The following is a 19,402-nucleotide window of genomic DNA, read 5'->3' on the forward strand; positions in this document are numbered from 1 at the left end:
TAGTAGCCTATTCAGTGTAAAATGTGTGTGTGTCCCATACCCAACCCCCCCCCCCCCTCCCCACCTCCAATGTACAGCCCTCACCCAACCCACCCAACCCCACCCCACCAACCTCCTCCAATGTACAGTTTCTACGCCAAATGTATATACACTCCTTTTCTGGACACTTTTGTATCACAAACAGTACTGTATTTGCAAATCTGATATGTCATAAATGTATAGATGTAGCAGTACTGTCTATCTGTATGTCATGTATGTCATATATGTTATGATGAATTGAAAATGGGGGACCCTGATGTAAACAAGACGAAAGTCTTTCTCTGGTCTGCATCCCCTTAACAATTGTATTGAGATGTACTGTACTGTACCCATTCTGCAATCTGTTAATAAACTTTTCAATCAATCAATCAATCAATCACAGTTCCTAGTGTGATACCGAATTTCTAACAAGCTTTAAATCTACAGATCATCCTATAGCCAACATTGGCCACATATTGTGAGAGTTTTGATATTGAAGCATATGATTTACACCATATAACATGCACATTACATCAGGGTTTATTTGGTTTTATTATAAAACAACAACAACAACAAATACAATTTCACTGTGTACAACCAAATTAAATATTAAGAGGGACATAACAAACAACAAAGAGTATAAATGTTACTGTACACTATACAAAGTACAAGTTGTATCAATCAACAAAACAGCTTTATAATATCAAGTGCAAACGCCCAGCAGAATGTCTCAGTCAGTGGTGTCATGTTGTCTTGAGTCGGTACCGGACCTGCAGGTCTCCGTCAGGTTGAAGCATCCCGAACCCATAGCGACTGGAGTTGACGGGCGGCAAGCTGGCGTCCGTGTCACACATCTCCAGGTCTAGACGGGTCAGCATCATGAACACAAACCTGAATCGCAGAGGGTCATAAAGGGGTTTAGAAACAGTGGCAACAGTATGCATTTTGATTTTGTCCACTCTTTCCATGCATGGGGGTAACTGCAGCGGCGTTGTGGGTGAGCTGGAAGCAGGGGGGGGGGGGGGGGGGGGGCGTGTGGAAAGGACATGCCTGGATTACTGACGGGGACATAGGCAGATGACCTGGCCTTGGACCATAAGGGGCCCTGGGACACTAAAGCCCCCCCCCCCCCAAGATCCCATCATTCCAATTGGAATATGTGTCCATGCAAGCATGATTTTAATAGAAAGGTGCCCAAGCATGTGCAATTGTTTGCTTGAAAAGAGATCCTCTTAGGTAGATGGTTCGCAAAGATACTGTCATCATGTAATACAAAAAAAAACGATGGTGAAAATGAACTGTGTTTTCCTTTCCCGTTGGCCAGTAATGTTGTCCTTTATGCTGCATTCGTGGTGAGAAGTAAAGGCACGTTTTACAGGAGGATGATGTGTTTTGCTAACTCGCCTATTTTCAAGAGCCACATTGCTAACACTAAATGACTGGTGATGTCGGGGGACCTGAGCTGCAATGCTTTTGAAATGCAAAAATGCCACCTCAAAATTATAAATCCCCTGCCTTATCAGAGAGATAAATCAATATTAGAAGACCTCGTTCAAGGCTAAGAGTCTGTATGAACCACAGACAAAGCTAGTTTAATAACCCATTAATTTTCCCATGCCGAGGGACCTGCCAAACCTTATTTGGCCAAGAATGACTACACACGAGAGGTCTATTAAGGCTACTGAATCTCCCTATAGATCTCTGCTCATTTGCTCCATGTTTTTCTACTCATTGCGGATTACAGGATTGACCTTTAACCTATGTAATCAGATGCAGTATCCATTCCAGACGTAGGCCTACTATTGTGTCATCAGGTTGTCCTCCACTAGGTTGTCCTCCACTCTCATCAGGTTGTCCTCTCAAGACATCACAATGTGATTGTAAATGCAGTGATCATCATTAAACACGTTGCTCATTGAGAGAACATATCATTTAAAAAAGCTTTTGCACACAGCGATAGAATCAACAGGGTAAACTCCCTGTATGTCTGTGTACTCTCCTATCACTCAGCACCAGCTGCTGTAATGTTCGCTCCACTAGATGGCTGCTCTACCAGGTACGCAGGATTTGCTCAGAACTTAGAGCAGCTTTCTCCTATTTTGCGCCCTGGTCATGGAATAACCTACAGCTTAATGATTTTGTCTCCCTGGGAGAGTTCAAAGCTCTGGTAAAGAAGCAGAGAAGAGTGTAATTGCTGTCCATAAGCTGGATTTTCTATTATGTATCTCTTGTCCCTTGTCTGTTTTTAACATGCTCTATTTTATAATTTGGTAACTTTGTAGTGGTGTGCTACTGTATATTGGCCAGGTCTCCCTCGAAAAAAGAGATTTTAATCGCAAGGGACCTCCGTGGGTTAAATAAAGGTTGAATAAAAAATAAATAAATACTCACTGTTTGATGGAGCTGATGGCGAGTTTTCTCCCCACACAGACGTTGTTCCCTGCACCCCAAGGCATGGTGTAATACTTCAACCTTTCCCCGCCTTTATAGAACTCCTTTTTCTCTGTCATGTCGTCGTTCAGGAAGCGGTCATACTTAAAATTCTGTTAAGAAAAGATAATAACAATATGAACATGAACGTCTGATGTTACCATATTACTTCATAATAACTGGATTATACAATCACATGTATGATATTATTATATATATAATGATTTTTTACACACTTTCAGTTATATGAGATTGGATTTTTTTTAATTGGACATTCTAAAGATGTCACAACAGCTGCAGGTCATTGAAAGCTATAGACGGTTTCAAAGTGACTACAATAACATTCTAAAAGGACCCAACGTTTATTTCCAGCAATGTTTGCTGATGCAATAGCTGACAGAATATACATGTGGGTCCTAACTGTTCCCTAGCAACAGAATTCCAATGAAACCGTCTTATAGAGTGGTAGAAATCCTAAAATGGAATTCTGAGTAAGCGTTCTTAGTGTGGTAGTGAAAGGTTAACCTTCTGTAGTGTGGTAGTGAAAGGTTAACCTTCTGTAGTGTGGTAGTGTCTGAAAGGGTTTAAAGGGCACTTGTCATCAGGGACATTGAATCCTTCCATTGATCTGTAATGAACACAACACAAAAGGAGTCAATGTCCCCGATGATGTCACTGGTGGTCATGTTCAAACTAATTTACTCCCAATAACTGTCCAACTAAATGAATGTGTGCAAAACGGATGCATGTGACATTATGTGCAAAATAAATCAGTATTGTTTTTTGTTGAAGCGCCCCTTTAACCACTATAACACCTTTGGGCCCCAAGTCTTGTACTTGTACATTATAGTGTATGTCGAACCTTCAAGTGCCTGGGTGTCAATGGACATCATGTACCTGACTGTATACAGCGATGTAATAATGCATTTTATTATTTATATTTTTTTTCTCCTATTTTATTTCTAAATTATATTCTGCTCTATTCCTCCATTCAGAAACCAAGGGCATAAATAAAAACTCAATCCAATATTATATGATGACCATCATCATCATCATCATCATCATCATCATCATCATCATCATCATCATCATCATCATCATCATCATCATCATCATCATCATCACAAATAAAATAAAATCCCACCTCCCTCCTCCCATAATATCAAAGCTCCTCCCCAATTGGTCGTTGGCGATAGAGCGATGGCTAACATTGCTGTCAATTTTGATTTGACAAATCAATTCATCATCATCATCCTTAGGTGGCTTCTTCGTTCCGAAGGTTGCCTATCAGTCTCCAACCCATTCTGTCCCCACTTCTTCTCTCCAACTCCGTGACTCTGCCTCTCACTCCGCTCCAATCACAGACGTCGTCTACCCAGCCTCTTCTTGGTCTTCCACTTCCTCTCTTTCCATCCACCTTCCCCATCACCACCTTCTTGAACATCTCCCCGCTGGATCCTCTCAGAACATGCCCGCACAACTCCATCTTTCTCTTTTTCAACCTCTCCAGCAGCTGTCCTCCTTGCATATCCGCTCTTCTCAGTACCTCCTCATTTTTGATCTTATCCTTCCATGTTATCTTCAGCATCTTCCTCAGCGTCCACATTTCAAAAGAGTCTATCATCCTCTTTGCCTCTTCATTCAGCGTCCATGCTTCTGCTCCGTATGAAAAGACTGACATAACATACGTTTCCAAAATCCTGGTCTTCGTTTTCGAACTGTTTCTTCTCAATAATTCTTTATGGTTCCAGAATGCGCCCTTTGCAATTCCGGTTATTCTCTTAATGTCCATGTTAGCTCTTCCACCTTCACTGATCCAGCTTCCAAGGTACATGTACTCCTTCACTTGTTCAAGTTTTTCTCCATCCACCTGTATTTTACAAACAGTTCCTGGTGTTTTTTCAATGATCATTACTTTAGTTTTCTTTGTGTTTAGCGACATTCCATAGTTTTTGCATTCGACATTCAGCTTATTCATCATGTCCTGTAGATCTTCTTGACAGTTACAGACTATAGCAGTGTCATCCGCGTATCTTATATTGGTGATGTTCTCTTCGCCAAGTTTAACTCCTTTCCCTCCTCGCAGACCTTTTTTCATCAATGATTCACTGTACATATTAAAGAGTACAGGGGACAAGATGCATCCTTGTCTTACACCCTTCTCCACCGGGAATTCTCTTGATTTCTCCTTTCCTATTCTAACATTAGCCTTCTGCCTCCAGTATAAGTGGGCAATTATTCTTCGGTCAGAAACTGGTATTTTGAATTCTTCCATTGTTCTCATCAATGTTGTATGTTCAACTCTGTCGAAGGCCTTCGTGAAATCGATGAAGCAAATATACAGCTTCTTCTGTTGGTCTATCGATTTTTCACGAATGATTCTGAGTTGGCAGATTGCATCTCTTGTTCCTTTTCCTTTGCAAAAAAACCCATTTGGCTATCCGAGAGCTGATGTTCAATTATGGGTTCTATTCTGTTCTTGATGATTTTCAGGAGTACTTTTGATGCATGAGATATCAAACTGATAGTCCTGTAATTGTTGCATTCTGTGGCTCTTCCGGTCTTTGGGATCGGAATGAACATTGATTTTAGGAAATCATTTGGAATATTTCCTGAGTTATAGATGTTGTTTACCAGTTTCACAAGGAGCTCGATGCATCTGTCACCAGAGTTCTTAATCAGTTCAGCAGGGATCTCATCCTCGCCGGGCGATCTGTCCGTGGCCAGTGACTTCACAGCCTCTTCAACTTCTTTTTTCGTGATCTGGACTTTTTCTATCTCTTCTAGACTAATTCCTGTGTCTGATGTTCTGTTCTGGTCTTTGTATAGTGTTTCCACATACTCTGCCCATCTATTGATTATTTCCTTCTCGTCAAGGAGCAGTTTTCCTTCTTTGTCTCTGACACCTTGGGTTGTTTTTTTCCTCTTCCTTGTTAGTTGTTGGATCTTGTTGTACATGAGAGGGTTGTGCTTCTTGTCTAGATCTTCAATTTCCTTGCATTTTTCTTTGTAATACTTCTCTTTTGCATCTCTACACATCTTCTGTACTTTTCGTTTTGCTCTGTTGTATTCAGTTTTTCTGTCCGCATTCTTCATGTCTGCTCTCTTTTTCATCTCATCCAGAATGTCTTTCGTCATCCACTCTTGTTTCTCAACTTTTTCTGGTTTACCACAGATTATGTCTGCAACGCTTCCCAGTTCTTCTTTCAGTTTTGTCCATAGTTCTTGTGGATCTTCAATATCTGCTAACTCTCTATTTTCTAATGTTTTGTTCACTTCTCTTCACGTCCCATCTTTTGTGTGTCGTTTTCTTTTTTTGATGGTTTTCAGTTTGATCTTCATTTTCATCACTACTGGAATATGATCTGAACCACAGTCTGCAGATGGTCGTGCCTTAGAGTTTGTTATTCCTTTCTTGTATCTGTAGTTTATCATAATGTAATCAATTTGGTTTCTAGTGTTTCCATCAGGAGATCTCCATGTGTGTCTTGCAGATTTACGTTGTTCAAACCAAGTGTTGGTGACCCACAATTGGTTCTTCCTGCAAAAATCCACTAGTCTATCTCCTCTATCGTTTCTTATACCCAGACCAAAAGGTCCGACAACAACATCAACTCTTTCTTCACCTAATTTGGCGTTGAAATCGCCCATGACTATTTCCACATCTCCCCATTTCTTTTGGTCTTTCATCGCTCTCGCAATATTTTCATAAAAGTTGTCTATAATATACCATTAATTAAGCCCCCCCCCCCAGCGCTACATCCTATTTCATTGAGAAATGGGTAACACATGTACTTTTGTGGCACTTCAAGGCAACTGGGACAGTGAATGTTAATGGCTGTGTCAAGGATAATGTAGTTTATTCACGTGCTGCTGTGCTCGACTCCCTCCCAGTCCTTGTGTGTTTATCTCAATGGCAGGCCTTCCCCGGTTTATCCCCGAGGATCTTTTTACCTTAGCCATTTAACCTACTCCGCCTAATCCTGTCCCCGTTTAAATCCCACCTTGTAGCGTACAGTAATACAGCTTAATAAAACGTCGTGAAATGTCACAATGAAGGCAATAGAATTGTGGCTTTATAGAAAGTCTCTTCATCTAATTCAAGAGAAGAACATCAATTAAAGGAGCACTAGCAAAGGAATTAACAAATAAAGCTCATTCATTAAGCACGTAATCTCACACATATCCCAAAACAATGAACAATGTTGTACAAAATCCTTGGGTGTAAGACTTATTTGAGTTAATGGCAAGCGATACCGGAGCGATACCGGAGTCTCATGGCAAGCACAGAAAGACTCAGAAGAAGCTTCTATCCCCAGGCCATCAGGTTGCTCAACGAACAATAACACTATGCAACAACCATCAAAAGCACTCACAGCACACACATCCACATGCACACACTCACTTTAAACAAACAACTCACTGCAGCACCCACTCTACACACTTTAGAACACCTAAACACACTTTATATTTATTGGCAAAGAATTTGCACTACAACCCATAACTCAGTACACCTTACTGTAAATTGTACCTAAATTGTACCTCATCCCATTTCTGCTTTGCACTATATAGTATATTGTAATTAGTATATTGTATAGTATATTGTATGGTAACTCAGTTACTTCTACTCTGCATTGAACATTGTACATATGTACATACTGAACACTTGTGTCTACGTACGTGACTTCAATTTTATACTTGCTATACTTATTTTATACTTATCCTTTTGTCTAGCACAGTCTCTGGAGCGTAACAGAAAGAAGCATTTTGTATAAAAGTATTCTGTACTTCTGTATGACAACTAATAAAGAAACTTGAAACTAATGAGTTGGCATGTACTGTACTGTATGTAAGATATTCCTGGAAGTATTAAATACAGTGAAATTATTCATTTATTTTTATTTTCATCATTTCACTCGACAGCCTACTTCCTGGGAAATCATAATGACCTTACACCTTCCAACTCTTTCACTCAACTCTCAAACCAATTTAATTTTCAGAAGTTATAGTTTGTAGTTTAGGGATAGCCTATGTGGGGCAAAAGTAATTTTCCCGCCACAGAATGTTGAGTCATCATCTCATCTCATGAAATATGCATTTGAAATATGCATTACACTAAGTAACATTTCTGTGTTTGAAATCTGCATTACACCAAGTAACATTTCTGTCTTTGAAATCTGCATTACACCAAGTAACATTTCCTTCTTTTGAAATCTGCATTACACCAAGTAACATTTCCTTCTTTTGAAATCTGCATTACACTAAGTAACATTTCCTTCTTTTGAAATCTGCATTACACATGTTTAGTGTTGTGTTCTGGCCTGGGGCATTGGTCCTTGGTCCTGTTGTGAGCATGTTTCCGTGTGTGTGTACCCTATTTACTAGCTTACCTGTGGTTCGTGATGTATCTGGGGGTCCATCTGAGGGCTGAGGAGTGGGAACACACACAGCCTGTCCCCTCGTCTCAGGTGGTACTCCTGACCGCTGGCCATATGCAGGACCTTGTCCTCCACCACCTCTCTGGAGATGATGGCCCCTGCGGTGAGTCGCAAGGTCTCACTCAGAACACTATCTGCAGAGAGAGAGAGGGAGGGAGAGAGAGAGTCCAGTGGATGATGTTTGAATACCTGGAAAACACTTTTTCATTTTCAATAAAATTCTCGCACACATCCCACTTTACTCATTGAATTCTTGCGTACGTCCAACTTGACTTATTCAGTACACTGCACCCGTCTTGTAATTCCCCATAGTTATGTTGAGCCTCTGTTTTTTTTTTTTATTACCCTCCTTCTTTCCATTTCACTGGACGGGCTAAGCCCCGAGGTGGACGAGTTCAAGTGAATAATTGAAAAGGCCGGCAGCGAGCAGCTCCTCCTTACCGAACACAGGTGTGCTGTGCGTCTCCAGCGTGTCTAGAGGGAGATGCTGGAGCGAGGCCTCCCGCAGAGGGCCTCTGATCTCGGCCCTGACAGCCCTCAGGGCCGCGGGGTGAGTAAGCAGGAAGCCTAGCAGCCAGAAGGCAGCCGGGCCGGCATTACCCTAAACAAAACAAAAACAAAAAAACACCAGCACTGAGTCACTCATATCAATACTGAGCACACATGTGACTTGGTAAAAATAAAACCTTACTTTGAAGTAACATGAAACATTTCCATTTCCACCCAAGTCAATGTATATACTTTGAACACACAGACTGATCTTTTTGTACGTGTGGACAGGGGAGCTACGCTTGGATACGTGCTTTGTATGCTTTGGATGTATGATACAACTCATGATGGAGTCTATTTTTAAGAATGGTGACAGCCAGCCCCCCCCCCCCCCCCCCCCCCCCTGTCGGAGTGTAGGGTTGATAGAAGCAGCAGTGGCCTGGATCACTGGACCCTGTAGACAAGACAGTGCCACTGGGAGCGGTCACGGGGAGCGATGCCTGGCCCTGTTAGACAGTAATTGCTGTGTGGGTTCAGGGGAGCGTCTCTGCTCACCTCGCTGCCTCTCCCTCAGGTCAGCTCTCCATTGACAGCTATGGTCAACTCCCGGCAGCGAGTGAAAGAAATCTAACGTTTGTCTCTCTGCCCTGTCAGATCACAGATCTAATACGGCATTACACGCACGCACACACATAGACACACACACCAAAAACGGTTGAAACATTTTGCCATATGCCGTTTGACCTAACAGATGTAGGACAAGGACATTTCTGAATGTCATTCGGAGGCACAAATTAACCAGAAGTTACCATGGCATCCTGGGGTGTGAGTAAGAGCCTCTACTGTAGGGTGAATCGCCGGGTCACTGAATCTGTGATTTATTTCAGAAGACAGACACAGGCCATTAATGGTTCATGAGTGCGGACCGAACCTCCAGACAGGAGCACAGGATTTCTGATGAATTCTCCTTTCCTTTTTTTTCCCCGAGATGCGGAGAGCACATCATCACCACTAGTCTTGTGACCATAACAGAAAGATAAACCTACCGATTACAATCGGGACTAACAGCATTATCAATTACGCTGACCGTTTGCGACTATGAGAATGGGGAAGCAGCCGATAAGACAGTTTCAGTGGAATTGCGTTGCTAGGAAACAGGCTAGGTTATTTCCCATCACCTTTGAATTTAGCAAACACTGGACTTGGGGAAATCGACTTGGGCCGAGTTAGAATGTTGACGTCTGTACCTATTATTCCTCAAGGAACCCGGTTGGAGCTGAAAAGGTTCCCTCACGGTGGCAGCTGGTGAGGAACCCCCAAAAGGTTCCTGGAGCCTCTTTTAACCCTTTCACTATCACACTACCAAAGGGTTAACCCTTTCACTGCAACAATACAGAAGGTTAACCCTTTCACTGCCACACGACAAATTGTTAACCCTTTCACAACCACACTACAGAAGGTTAACCCTTTCACCATTAACCGTCTGTAGTGTGGTAGTGAAAGGTTAACCTTCTGTAGTGTGGTAGTGAAAGGGTTCATTCTAGTGCACAGCCTGTCTTTGACTGACTCCCAGTGGGCTGTGACTTGAGGACAGCTTGGTTGACATTCGGTCTGGCTAAAGCAACATTCACTCTGGCACATTCCTCTCCCCCGTCTCAATTCGAATCCCTATCCTCTCCAGCGGTGCTCCAGTTTCTCTGGCCCCAGCCTGCGACCGTGTGCTCCAACATCCTAGCAGACGTGATTAGGCATTAAACAATAATGTTGGGAGGACTGGCTGTCCTTAGTTGACACAAACTTGGCCAAGGACTCTCCCTCTCTCTCATCCGCTTCCTTTGTCTGTGTTGCCCCCCGGTGTGTGTGGTGGTGGGGGGGATTGTAGGATAAAAGGAGGATATAGCAAAATATGTGTACTGTAGCATGCCTGAACCCTGGATATGAAGACAGTCAGACAGTGCACTATCTCCCCCATCTGGTGGAATAATGCAAATGCACCGTTTATTCAACTGGACTTGTCTTGACTGGTTAGCCCAAATCAGTCATTATTACACTCTGCTTGGTACTTCCTCCACTAGACTTAAAAGGGAACACCACCAAACTTAAGATAAGATAAGATATTCCTTTATTGATCCTCTTGGGGAAATTCAGGCATCATAGCAGCATGGGGGAGGGGGGAGGGGAGGTACATGTAGTAAGTAGAAGACATGATATGATGAATTCATACATGTTACGTTTGATCATTACTTCACTTATTCCTGGCGTTGGGGGAGAGAGTAGCTCACATATGTTGATTGAACTTTCCCAGAAATAACACGTTTGAAATTGTTCCCCTTTCACTGACAATTACAATTCACAACGTTGTGTACTGCAACCTCCTTCAGATAATTCATCTCTGTACAATACCATATATATATATTCTCACTGTATATATATCCACACCTGTCTGTACTTAACTGCACATAATCCTTTTACATATATATATATATATCTGTACATATCCTACTCTTACTAGTTATGCTGCTGTGACTACTACCATACTGTCTTTATACCTGTATCACTGTACATATTATATTACAACTCTGTACATACATCTGATTAGCATCATATCCCCAGTATACCCAGTTTAATCACCTGTACATTGTATATTACTATTGCAAATTACTGCTACATCTGCACTATTGGTTGGATGCCAAACTTAATTTCATTGTACTGTAGGCTACTACTTGTGCTGTATAATGACAATAAAATGTAATCTAATTTAATCGAATCTAAAGAGGCGACCACCATGCTATGCAGAGGAGAATCTCCCTACCGGACTCAAACTGACAAGTCTGAAGCCAACAGCGCATGGTACAGTGCACAGTTACGCCACTTACTACCACTGAGCCAATTCAGAAGGGCCTGCTATTCTTTAGTACAGTGGGTTTCGACCAACCTCTTCAACTCAGCTACGCTGAGTGGTACTGTGCCCACTCCAGCTCATTGTGTTCAGCCATCGACGGGCTAGAACTCTGGACTCTCGTGGAAACAACGTGTTACATGAATTGAAAACCTGGCTGCATTCCTGTTCCCACGCTGAGTCACAAGTTGAGGCAGGAACAGCCATTGGGAGGAGAGAGAATCCTGAACCTGAACCTGTCCTATTCACAATAGCGTACTGTACTGTGAGCACAGCTCCAGCGTGTCCCGTGGCAGAGGACTGGAGAGGTGTCATTCGTCTGGCAGTGTGTGTGTGTGTGTGTGTGTGTGTGTGTGTGTGTGTGTGTGTGTGTGTGTGCGTGCGTGCGTGCGTGCGTGCGTGCGTGCGAGCGTGCGTGCGTGCGTGCGTGCGTGTGTGTGTGTGTAGGGGGGGGGGCATGTTTATTTAATACATTTTGTATCCTTTATTTACCCAGGGTTCGCTGAGCATGGATGCTCTTTTTCAGCAACGCCCTGCTTCATATTCACACAGTTAAATACTGTACATTCATACCTGGGAGCTTCCCAGTACAATCACAAAACGAGAACCGGTTTTGAGAATAAACACCTAGATTTTGGGACCAAACAAGGACATGTTTGACGTCTTGATTTTGTTTGATGAGCTATTGTAGTGTCATGGTCAGGGTTATGTTAAGGTTAGGATTATTATTATTATTTCTTTAATTATCTTTTAGCATTTTTACATCTTTTTCCTGGTCACGCAGGACCGATAGAGGAGGGGGAGAACGGGAGGAGAAGAGGGGAAGACATGCGGCAAATGGTCACCGGGTGTGGGAAGCGAACCCGGGATGACCGCTTCGCGACTCAGCGCGCTATATGGTGTGCTGCTGGAGCGCCCCTAAGGTTAGGATTATTACTTAAATGTAGGGTTAGGGTTAGTTACAGAATACATCTAAGTCTATGTAATGTCCCCATATTTAGCATAAACCTAAATGTGTGTGTGTGTGTGTGTGTGTGTGTGTGTGTGAGTGTGTGTGTGTGTGTGTGTGTGTGTGTGTGTGTGTGTGTGTGTGTGTGTGTGTGTGTGTGTGTGCAGTAAGAGTAGTAAACAATCACCTGGGTGGTCCACAGCTGAAGCAGCAAGGCTCGTCTCTGCATCTCTGCGTCTACCCCCTTCTCCTGTAGGAACTCCTGGTAGCTCTGTTGCCAGGAGCCGCTCTCTGACCCCCTTCCCAGCCCGGCCGGGGACACCAGGAGCTCCCACAGGTCCTCCCGGGACGAGGTGGCTGTCTTCTTTTCATCTGTTGAAGAGATTCAACATAATATATGCTGTACTGTACAGTTCCAGGGAGAGATACATGGCAGTGTTTGTGTTTACCTTGCTTGGCAGTGTTTATTCTTACCTTGCTTGAGTGTGCAGCGCGCCAGTTTACCCAGAAGGTTATCGAACCTGCGGAACTCTTTGTAGACAGCGGTAACGTTGTTGCTCTTCTCGAACATTGCGAGATACCCCGCCCTGAATATAAAGACAAGGTTGGAGAGAATTCTCTTGTTTGGTATGCTTTGAATATACTGGTACATTACTATAGCATGTGTTCTGAATACAAAATATTGTAATTTTTATTATTTTTTTTATTATTATTATAAAAAGAAATTTACATCCTCAAACTTTCACAATGTAATAGTTTGCCTATGGAGATAACCTCCCGTGACCTTTAGGAAAACGCTGAAGGTTTTCTTTTTACACTAAGATAACCTGACTGTATGAGCAGATATATTCATATTAATTTTAACACTGTTGTCATTGATCATTGTAGGAATGTAACCTATTTTGTTTATATGCTTTTTAGATCATTTGGTGTTTTTAATTTTTTTTTATATAATTGTGTTTCTTTGACTCCAGGAGGACCATAGCTACCGGTCTGTATTGTGGTGACACCATAACCTAAATCCATCTCTTGTTAACATTTCCTTTGGTCAATCCTCCTTCCAATTTGCTGCTCCCAGCGGACAAATTGATCCCCCTCACTACTTTAAGGACTCTATTGCAGAGTTGTTTACACACACACCTACAACTGTTTGTAGTTTGTCTGTTCTGCTTCAGTTTCAGTTTCAGTTTATTTAAAAAGGACAGTACACATTAGTCAACATTACTGTAAATGTGGCAGTTTTAGCCAGCTGGTTAATTGGCAACTGTAGTCATTTTGGCAAGATGTTATAAAACCATACACCTGCTTTTTGAAAGATAGACAATTTTCATGTCTTACATACCTTTTAATTTTATTCTGTTATTTCTTTGGTGTGTGTTTGAATTATTTCCCTTACCTCTGTCATGTATGTATCGGCTATTTCTTTTTTATTTAATTTCTTTGTCCCCTTTCTCTGTTACCCTTTTGTCCTCTCGCCAGGCTGTCATTGTGAATAAGAATTTGTTCTCAATTGACCAGCCTGGTTAAATAAAGATTAAAGGTACTGTAAGTGATATTTCTTTGTTTAAAAAAAATTATAATAAAAGTGTTAAATAGCTCTACATTCTGACAGCTCCGCCTGCAGTAAACACAAAATAAACATTCTGGTATCCCGTTCCCAATTTATCCAATCAGGAGAGAGGACCTCAGATATGCTTTGCCAGATTTGCTTACTGCACTGGCAGATTGTTTTACTTATAACATATTTGCTTATACCTAGTTTTTATTTCTTATTTTTGTCAGACCATTTTTGCAGTGTGGAGTTGTCTCTCCTGATTGGATAAAGTGAGACGGGATACCAGAACATTTATTTTGTGTATACTGCAGAGCAGAGGGACCAGGAGACCCATGTTACTGACCAAACACTCTATATCAGTGATGGCTGTCGGAATGTAGAGCTATTATTTTAACCTGTATACCACTTATTTTAACAATAAAAATACCACTTACAGCACCTTTAAATAAAAAATGGAAGAAAAAAAAGGCCAATGCTATTTCCCTGGATTGTGCCATGGTGTTACCTGAACAGCAGACTGTAGCAGAGGTTGAAGAGACCATCTTGTCTCCACTCTCCAGGGTGGCAGCCTCTTTGGTCAGCCAGGAGCAGGGTGTGGAGGTGGGCGTTCATGGAGCTGCTGACTTTGGCCAGATTAAGACCATGGAAGTGCCTGAGAGGAAGCCAAACAGAGAATGCATCATCAGTACATAAATGATGGTAACTACTGTGGAGGAATCCTTTGTTTGTCCTAACAATAGCTCCTAACAATAACCCCAGCCCTTCTCTATCCACAAGAGAGCTGGATCCCCTTCTTCACCTGTGTCTCCTACATTTACATTTACATTAAAGTCATTAAGCTGATGCTTTTATCCAAAGCGACTTACAAGTCCTGTACAACAAGTCAGCAGGAAGGGTACAACTCTGGCAGCTAAGGGTCAGTAAGATTGTTCGTCAAACAGTGTTGAACTTGAGTGCTACCGGCTTGAGTGCCTAGTAGTATAGACATCATAATATCATAGTAGGTAGTAATATGGCAATGTGTATTCCTTAGTAGCAGAGTGCATAACATTAAAATACGATGTAGTATTTTTTCTTCTTCATTTTAGTCTCCTAACTGGCCAGGATGAGAGCACTCCTCCCAGCCCAAGCTCATTAATCTACATGTACCTTGTTTGTATTATGTTTCACTATTAAACCCATATTGATCATGAAGATCCGTCTACGACATAATTGATGACTCCGCTTCCACCGCACTTCCCCTGCCAGAAGCTCCAGTATTTTCCATTCTAGTCATTACTCACTGTTCCATCCATGCTCTCTCAACTGTGTGGTTGCCATCGGGCAGCTGCAGGCTGAAGACTCTTTCCATCAGCAGTTTCCTGTTGCGGGTGAAGTCCAAGGAGACCGTATCATGCAGCACTGCATCGTAGGAGTTAGGGTCCAGCAGGACGGTGATGTAATGGCCAGCAACACGCACCTGAGAGAACATCAGTGATCGTCTTTAAAAAGGAACACGCCAACGTCATGGGAAATGCACTTGCTGTCTTCTCCAGGGTCGGACAAGAACATGGATATGGCCGCGAGCTAGCCTAGCTTAGCACAAATTAATGGATGCGGATATGGATCAGCTAGCCTAGCTGTTGGCCTAGCTGATCCGTATCCGCTTCTATGCATTTGCGCTAAGCTAGGCTACAGGTAGCTTGCAGCCGCATAGCTTTCTACTGAACGCACAGAGAAGACATTGGTGTCTATCTTCCTGTCTGACTCTGGAGAAGACAATAAGTGCATTTCTCATAAAGTTGTCGTGTTCCTTTAACTTAATATACTGTATGTATTTTACTGTACCCCAAAATACTCCCCCCCCCCCGTCAATCAAAATGTGTTCTCTTTCAATCAATCATAGAAGAATAATGTCCTGTTAAAAATAATACATTCGTTATGAGACCTTACCGTAAAGATATCGCCATGTTTGTTTTTCATCCGGGTTAAAAACTTTGCCGCATCTTTACCAAACTCGAGCCCGTGCCCCAGCCACGGAATGAGGCCTTTGTCTAATGGTGGCTCGTTCTTCTGTCTGTTGAACACAAACACAAACATGAATGTCAACCATGAACAACCAAATTAAATAGAACAGGATCTGAGTTCACTAACGTTCACTCATCCTTCAATCTCAATAAACACGTTTTTGTTATAAATGTATCTGTATATATACACTATATACCCACACTGTACACTGTACAGTGTATACATAATCTATATCTGTATATATCCATACCTACTCATTTTAGTTAACCACTGGCTAGTATGGTTTATTACCATAGTAATGTAGGCCTATTCATACATAATAATAACGTATATTACCATAGCATATTTACTACGTAGCTTTGTCATGTATACTCCACATATTCACATGTTATACTGTATACTGCAATGTTCTTTACCGCTACTCTGCACTCTTCATTTCGTTGTACTCTGCACTTCTTGTACAATGACAATACATTGAGTCAAATCTAAAGCTTTCTTCAGCATGGATGGCCGAGCAATTCAAAACCCTAAGCAAACAAGACGCCACCTAAGATTTTTGTACAGGATCTCCTCTCTGGTAAATGAGAATACCCTGAAGACTCTGGCAGGAGCACTCATTCAAGGGTACTACGACTATGCTTGCACCGCATGGTACCAAATCACCTCAAAGGCACTAAAAACAAGGCTACAAACATCACAAAACAAACTGGTCAGACTACTGCTTGACCTGACTCCTAGAACCCACCTCACCCCTGCCCCTTTTGACAACCTAGGATGGCTTAGAGTAGACGACAGAGTACAGCAACTTGCAATGGGCCTGGTCTACAAGATATACTACACGACCAAGGTACCCATGTACATGTCAAAATACTTCCCAAAGGTCAGTGAAGTCCACGACCACAACACCAGAGGGAGCTCCACAAATCATGTGAAACCCAGATTCTGCTCAAACAAGGGACTAAACACGTTTAGCAATTATGCCACAATAATGTGGAACGCCCTACCCAAAGCCGTAAAGGAATGTGAATCCCTACCCTCCTTCAAAACTGCTCTCGAAGAGCACCTACGGGTGGGTGCAATTATAAACTGGCCCCGGTAAATGTCAAAATCCCCCTCACCCCCTCCAATGTACAGTTTCTTCCCCTTTGGATGTATATTTTTTTATTATCTCTTTTTCTTACACAGTACCGTATATTTATGTCTTGGTCTTCATCCTCTTAGCAGTTGTTAGTATTGAGCTGTACTGTATTGTGTACCCAATCCCATGTCATGTGACACTAACACAGAGAATGATTAAGTGAAAGACGTACAGTAACAGGTGACTAATGACTTCCCACAGTTGTTTTCTCTCTGTGAGCTGGTTTGATACGGCTAGTGCTACTAACATACTGTACGTCTCAAGTGTCTCAATGGAGAAGCCCCAGGACATACAGTCCATAAATAGCGTTCAGGAAACTACCTCGAAAGCATAGTTTTCAATACAATTCATGACATACTGTACATTTCAAATTACATGAATTGTAGAAGTACTTTAATGTTATCTGCAACTGATAATTTCTGAGAAATCGTTACAACAGATGGGTTAGTTCCCTAATTTGTGAGGAAGTCTTCAGGCTAAAACACACCAAAATGTTTTACTTTTAAAATATTAAATTAGCAAGACAGTCATGAGTTTTCTTTTTTTTGTTACCTTGAGCGGGTGGAGAAAAGGAAGACTAGAGCAACAAGTCCATTAAGCAGCAATAATATCATCCATAACATGTTCCCGTGTGAAGACGTATCCTCTCCCCTTGCCACTGTACTCTGAAATGGCTGACGGGTCTCCACGACATTACTATGGCTATTATCTGAGAGCCAACGCACTGAGAAGAGGCGTGGAGAGGGTGTGGCTGGTGACAGGTGCTCACCCAAGTGTCTCAACCAGTATCACTCAAACATGTCATCGACCGCAGTACAGTTGCCAAATAGCAGGTTATACAATGCGGTCACACAATAGAATCACACAAATGGAAGAAACAGTTCTTAAATGTATTATTATTATTATTATTATTATTATTATTATTATTATTATTATTATTATTATTATTATTATTATTATTATTATTATTATTATTATTATTATATATAAAAAATTCTTTTTACAGCATTTAGACTTGACTTTGTATGTACACGTGTCTCTTTTGTTGTGATTGTGCAGTACAGTATGTGAAACAGCACTCACCTGCCCCTACATTCCATTCCAATGAGATCCAAGCAAAGGTGACTCCGGTTACAGTTCAAAAGGGTTCCTGTGAGGACATGTCCCTCCCTCCTCTATTCATTACCGTTATTTATGTAGTATCCTGACCTTTGGGCTCAAGAAAAATGAATCGTAACTCAGACGCAGAACCATATAACTCTGTTTTACGTTTTCAGAGTAACAATAGTTTTAAAGATGGTAAGTTAGAGTGTTGTGTTGTGTTCATTCATATTTAAAGACATTAGAGGTTGAGTACTTTATTGTCTATATATGGTAAGTTAGTGTTGTGTTCATTCATAGTTAAAGACAGTAGAGGTCGAGTATACTTTATTGTCTAAAGATGGTAAGTTAGAGTGTTGTGTTCATTCAAAGACAGTAGAGGTTGAGTACTTTATTACCTAAAGATGGTACAGTACGTTAGAGTGTTGTGTTCACTCATAGTTATAGACAGCAGAGGTTGAGTATTTTCTTGTGATCATCACCAGTCAGAGCTATTAATATAATAATCTACTGACGTCTTTTGATGTTGAAAGACGTATGAGGCGGCGAGACTGCAGGCGTGTTGTGTCACTTGCAATACTGATGACATCATCAGTACTCTCACATGTTGTAATCTCGAGCTTTGGAAAGTAAGGCAATAATGAAACTACAACAAGGCAAGGCAATACAGAAAACAACAACGTGATTCAGGTAAATGTATGTATGTGCTAGGCAAGTAAAGGAATGGTAACTCTTAACTAATGAGGAACTATATGGAACTACTGTGTATAAAGCAAAGGACAATATACGTATAATATACACTACAGTAACTGATAGGGCATAGACTGTAATCTGTACCTTTGATTACACTGTTTACTTTCTCATATTCTTATAGGGTTAGTAAATTATATTGTTTACACAGTTTTTTTTCCCCCTCATACCTTTTATATTCAGATACAATTTTATTGCCTATATTTATGTCTTTCTACTGTTACCCTGCCCATACCTGTACCTCCCCTCCCCCCTCCCCCATGCTTCTATGACGCCCCAAATTTCCCCAAGGGGATCAATAAAGGAATATCTTATCTTAAGAACAATCCTTATTTAACTGATAGTTAAAACGTGCAAGAGTCAAATGGTTATAGCTCTTTTATTTGAACGTGTCATCGGGAAACGAGATAGAAGCCATTCTGGACAGATTTCCTGAACCGAGGGTTTGAGACTTGAATAAGTGATTTTTAAAGGGAAACACCATCTGAATTAAGAATAGATCAACCAGATTAAGACAATTAATTAAGCAATTAAGCCAGATATCAAAGAAGTAAGACTCACACCTGTGAAGTCATCAAGTACAAAGTCTGGAGCTGCTCCGTAGACAATGAATGCTAGACTGGTTTTG

General features: G+C 41.5%; 1 protein-coding gene across 1 annotated transcript; it reads right to left on the reverse strand.

Moving 5' to 3' along the window:
- Positions 1 to 551: 551 nt before the first annotated feature.
- ptgis (prostaglandin I2 (prostacyclin) synthase) lies at positions 552 to 17,584 on the reverse strand. Its single transcript, XM_084316890.1, has 10 exons — positions 17,476 to 17,584; positions 15,711 to 15,834; positions 15,062 to 15,237; positions 14,284 to 14,430; positions 12,698 to 12,810; positions 12,411 to 12,595; positions 8,328 to 8,487; positions 7,839 to 8,020; positions 2,410 to 2,561; positions 552 to 909 (listed from the first exon to the last, which is right to left on the reverse strand). The coding sequence occupies exons 1-10, from the start codon at positions 17,544 to 17,546 to the stop codon at positions 762 to 764; spliced, it is 1,458 nt and encodes a 485-aa protein (XP_084173016.1). The 5' UTR covers positions 17,547 to 17,584; the 3' UTR covers positions 552 to 761.
- Between the last annotated feature and the right edge of the window lie 1,818 nt (positions 17,585 to 19,402).

The sequence above is a fragment of the Notolepis coatsorum genome (assembly GCF_963971535.1).
Source record: "Notolepis coatsorum genome assembly, chromosome: 6".
Lineage (NCBI taxonomy): Eukaryota > Metazoa > Chordata > Actinopteri > Aulopiformes > Paralepididae > Notolepis > Notolepis coatsorum.

Coding starts and splice junctions, on each gene's coding strand:
- ptgis (XM_084316890.1), bottom strand. CDS start 17,546: ATGTTATGGATGATATTATTGCTGCTTAATGGACTTGTTGCTCTAGTC. Junction 14,431..15,061: donor GAGAGAGCATGGATGGAACA/GTGAGTAATGAC, acceptor GCTTCCTCTCAG/GCACTTCCATGGTCTTAATC. Junction 910..2,409: donor GCCATCAGCTCCATCAAACA/GTGAGTATTTAT, acceptor TCTGCGATTCAG/GTTTGTGTTCATGATGCTGA.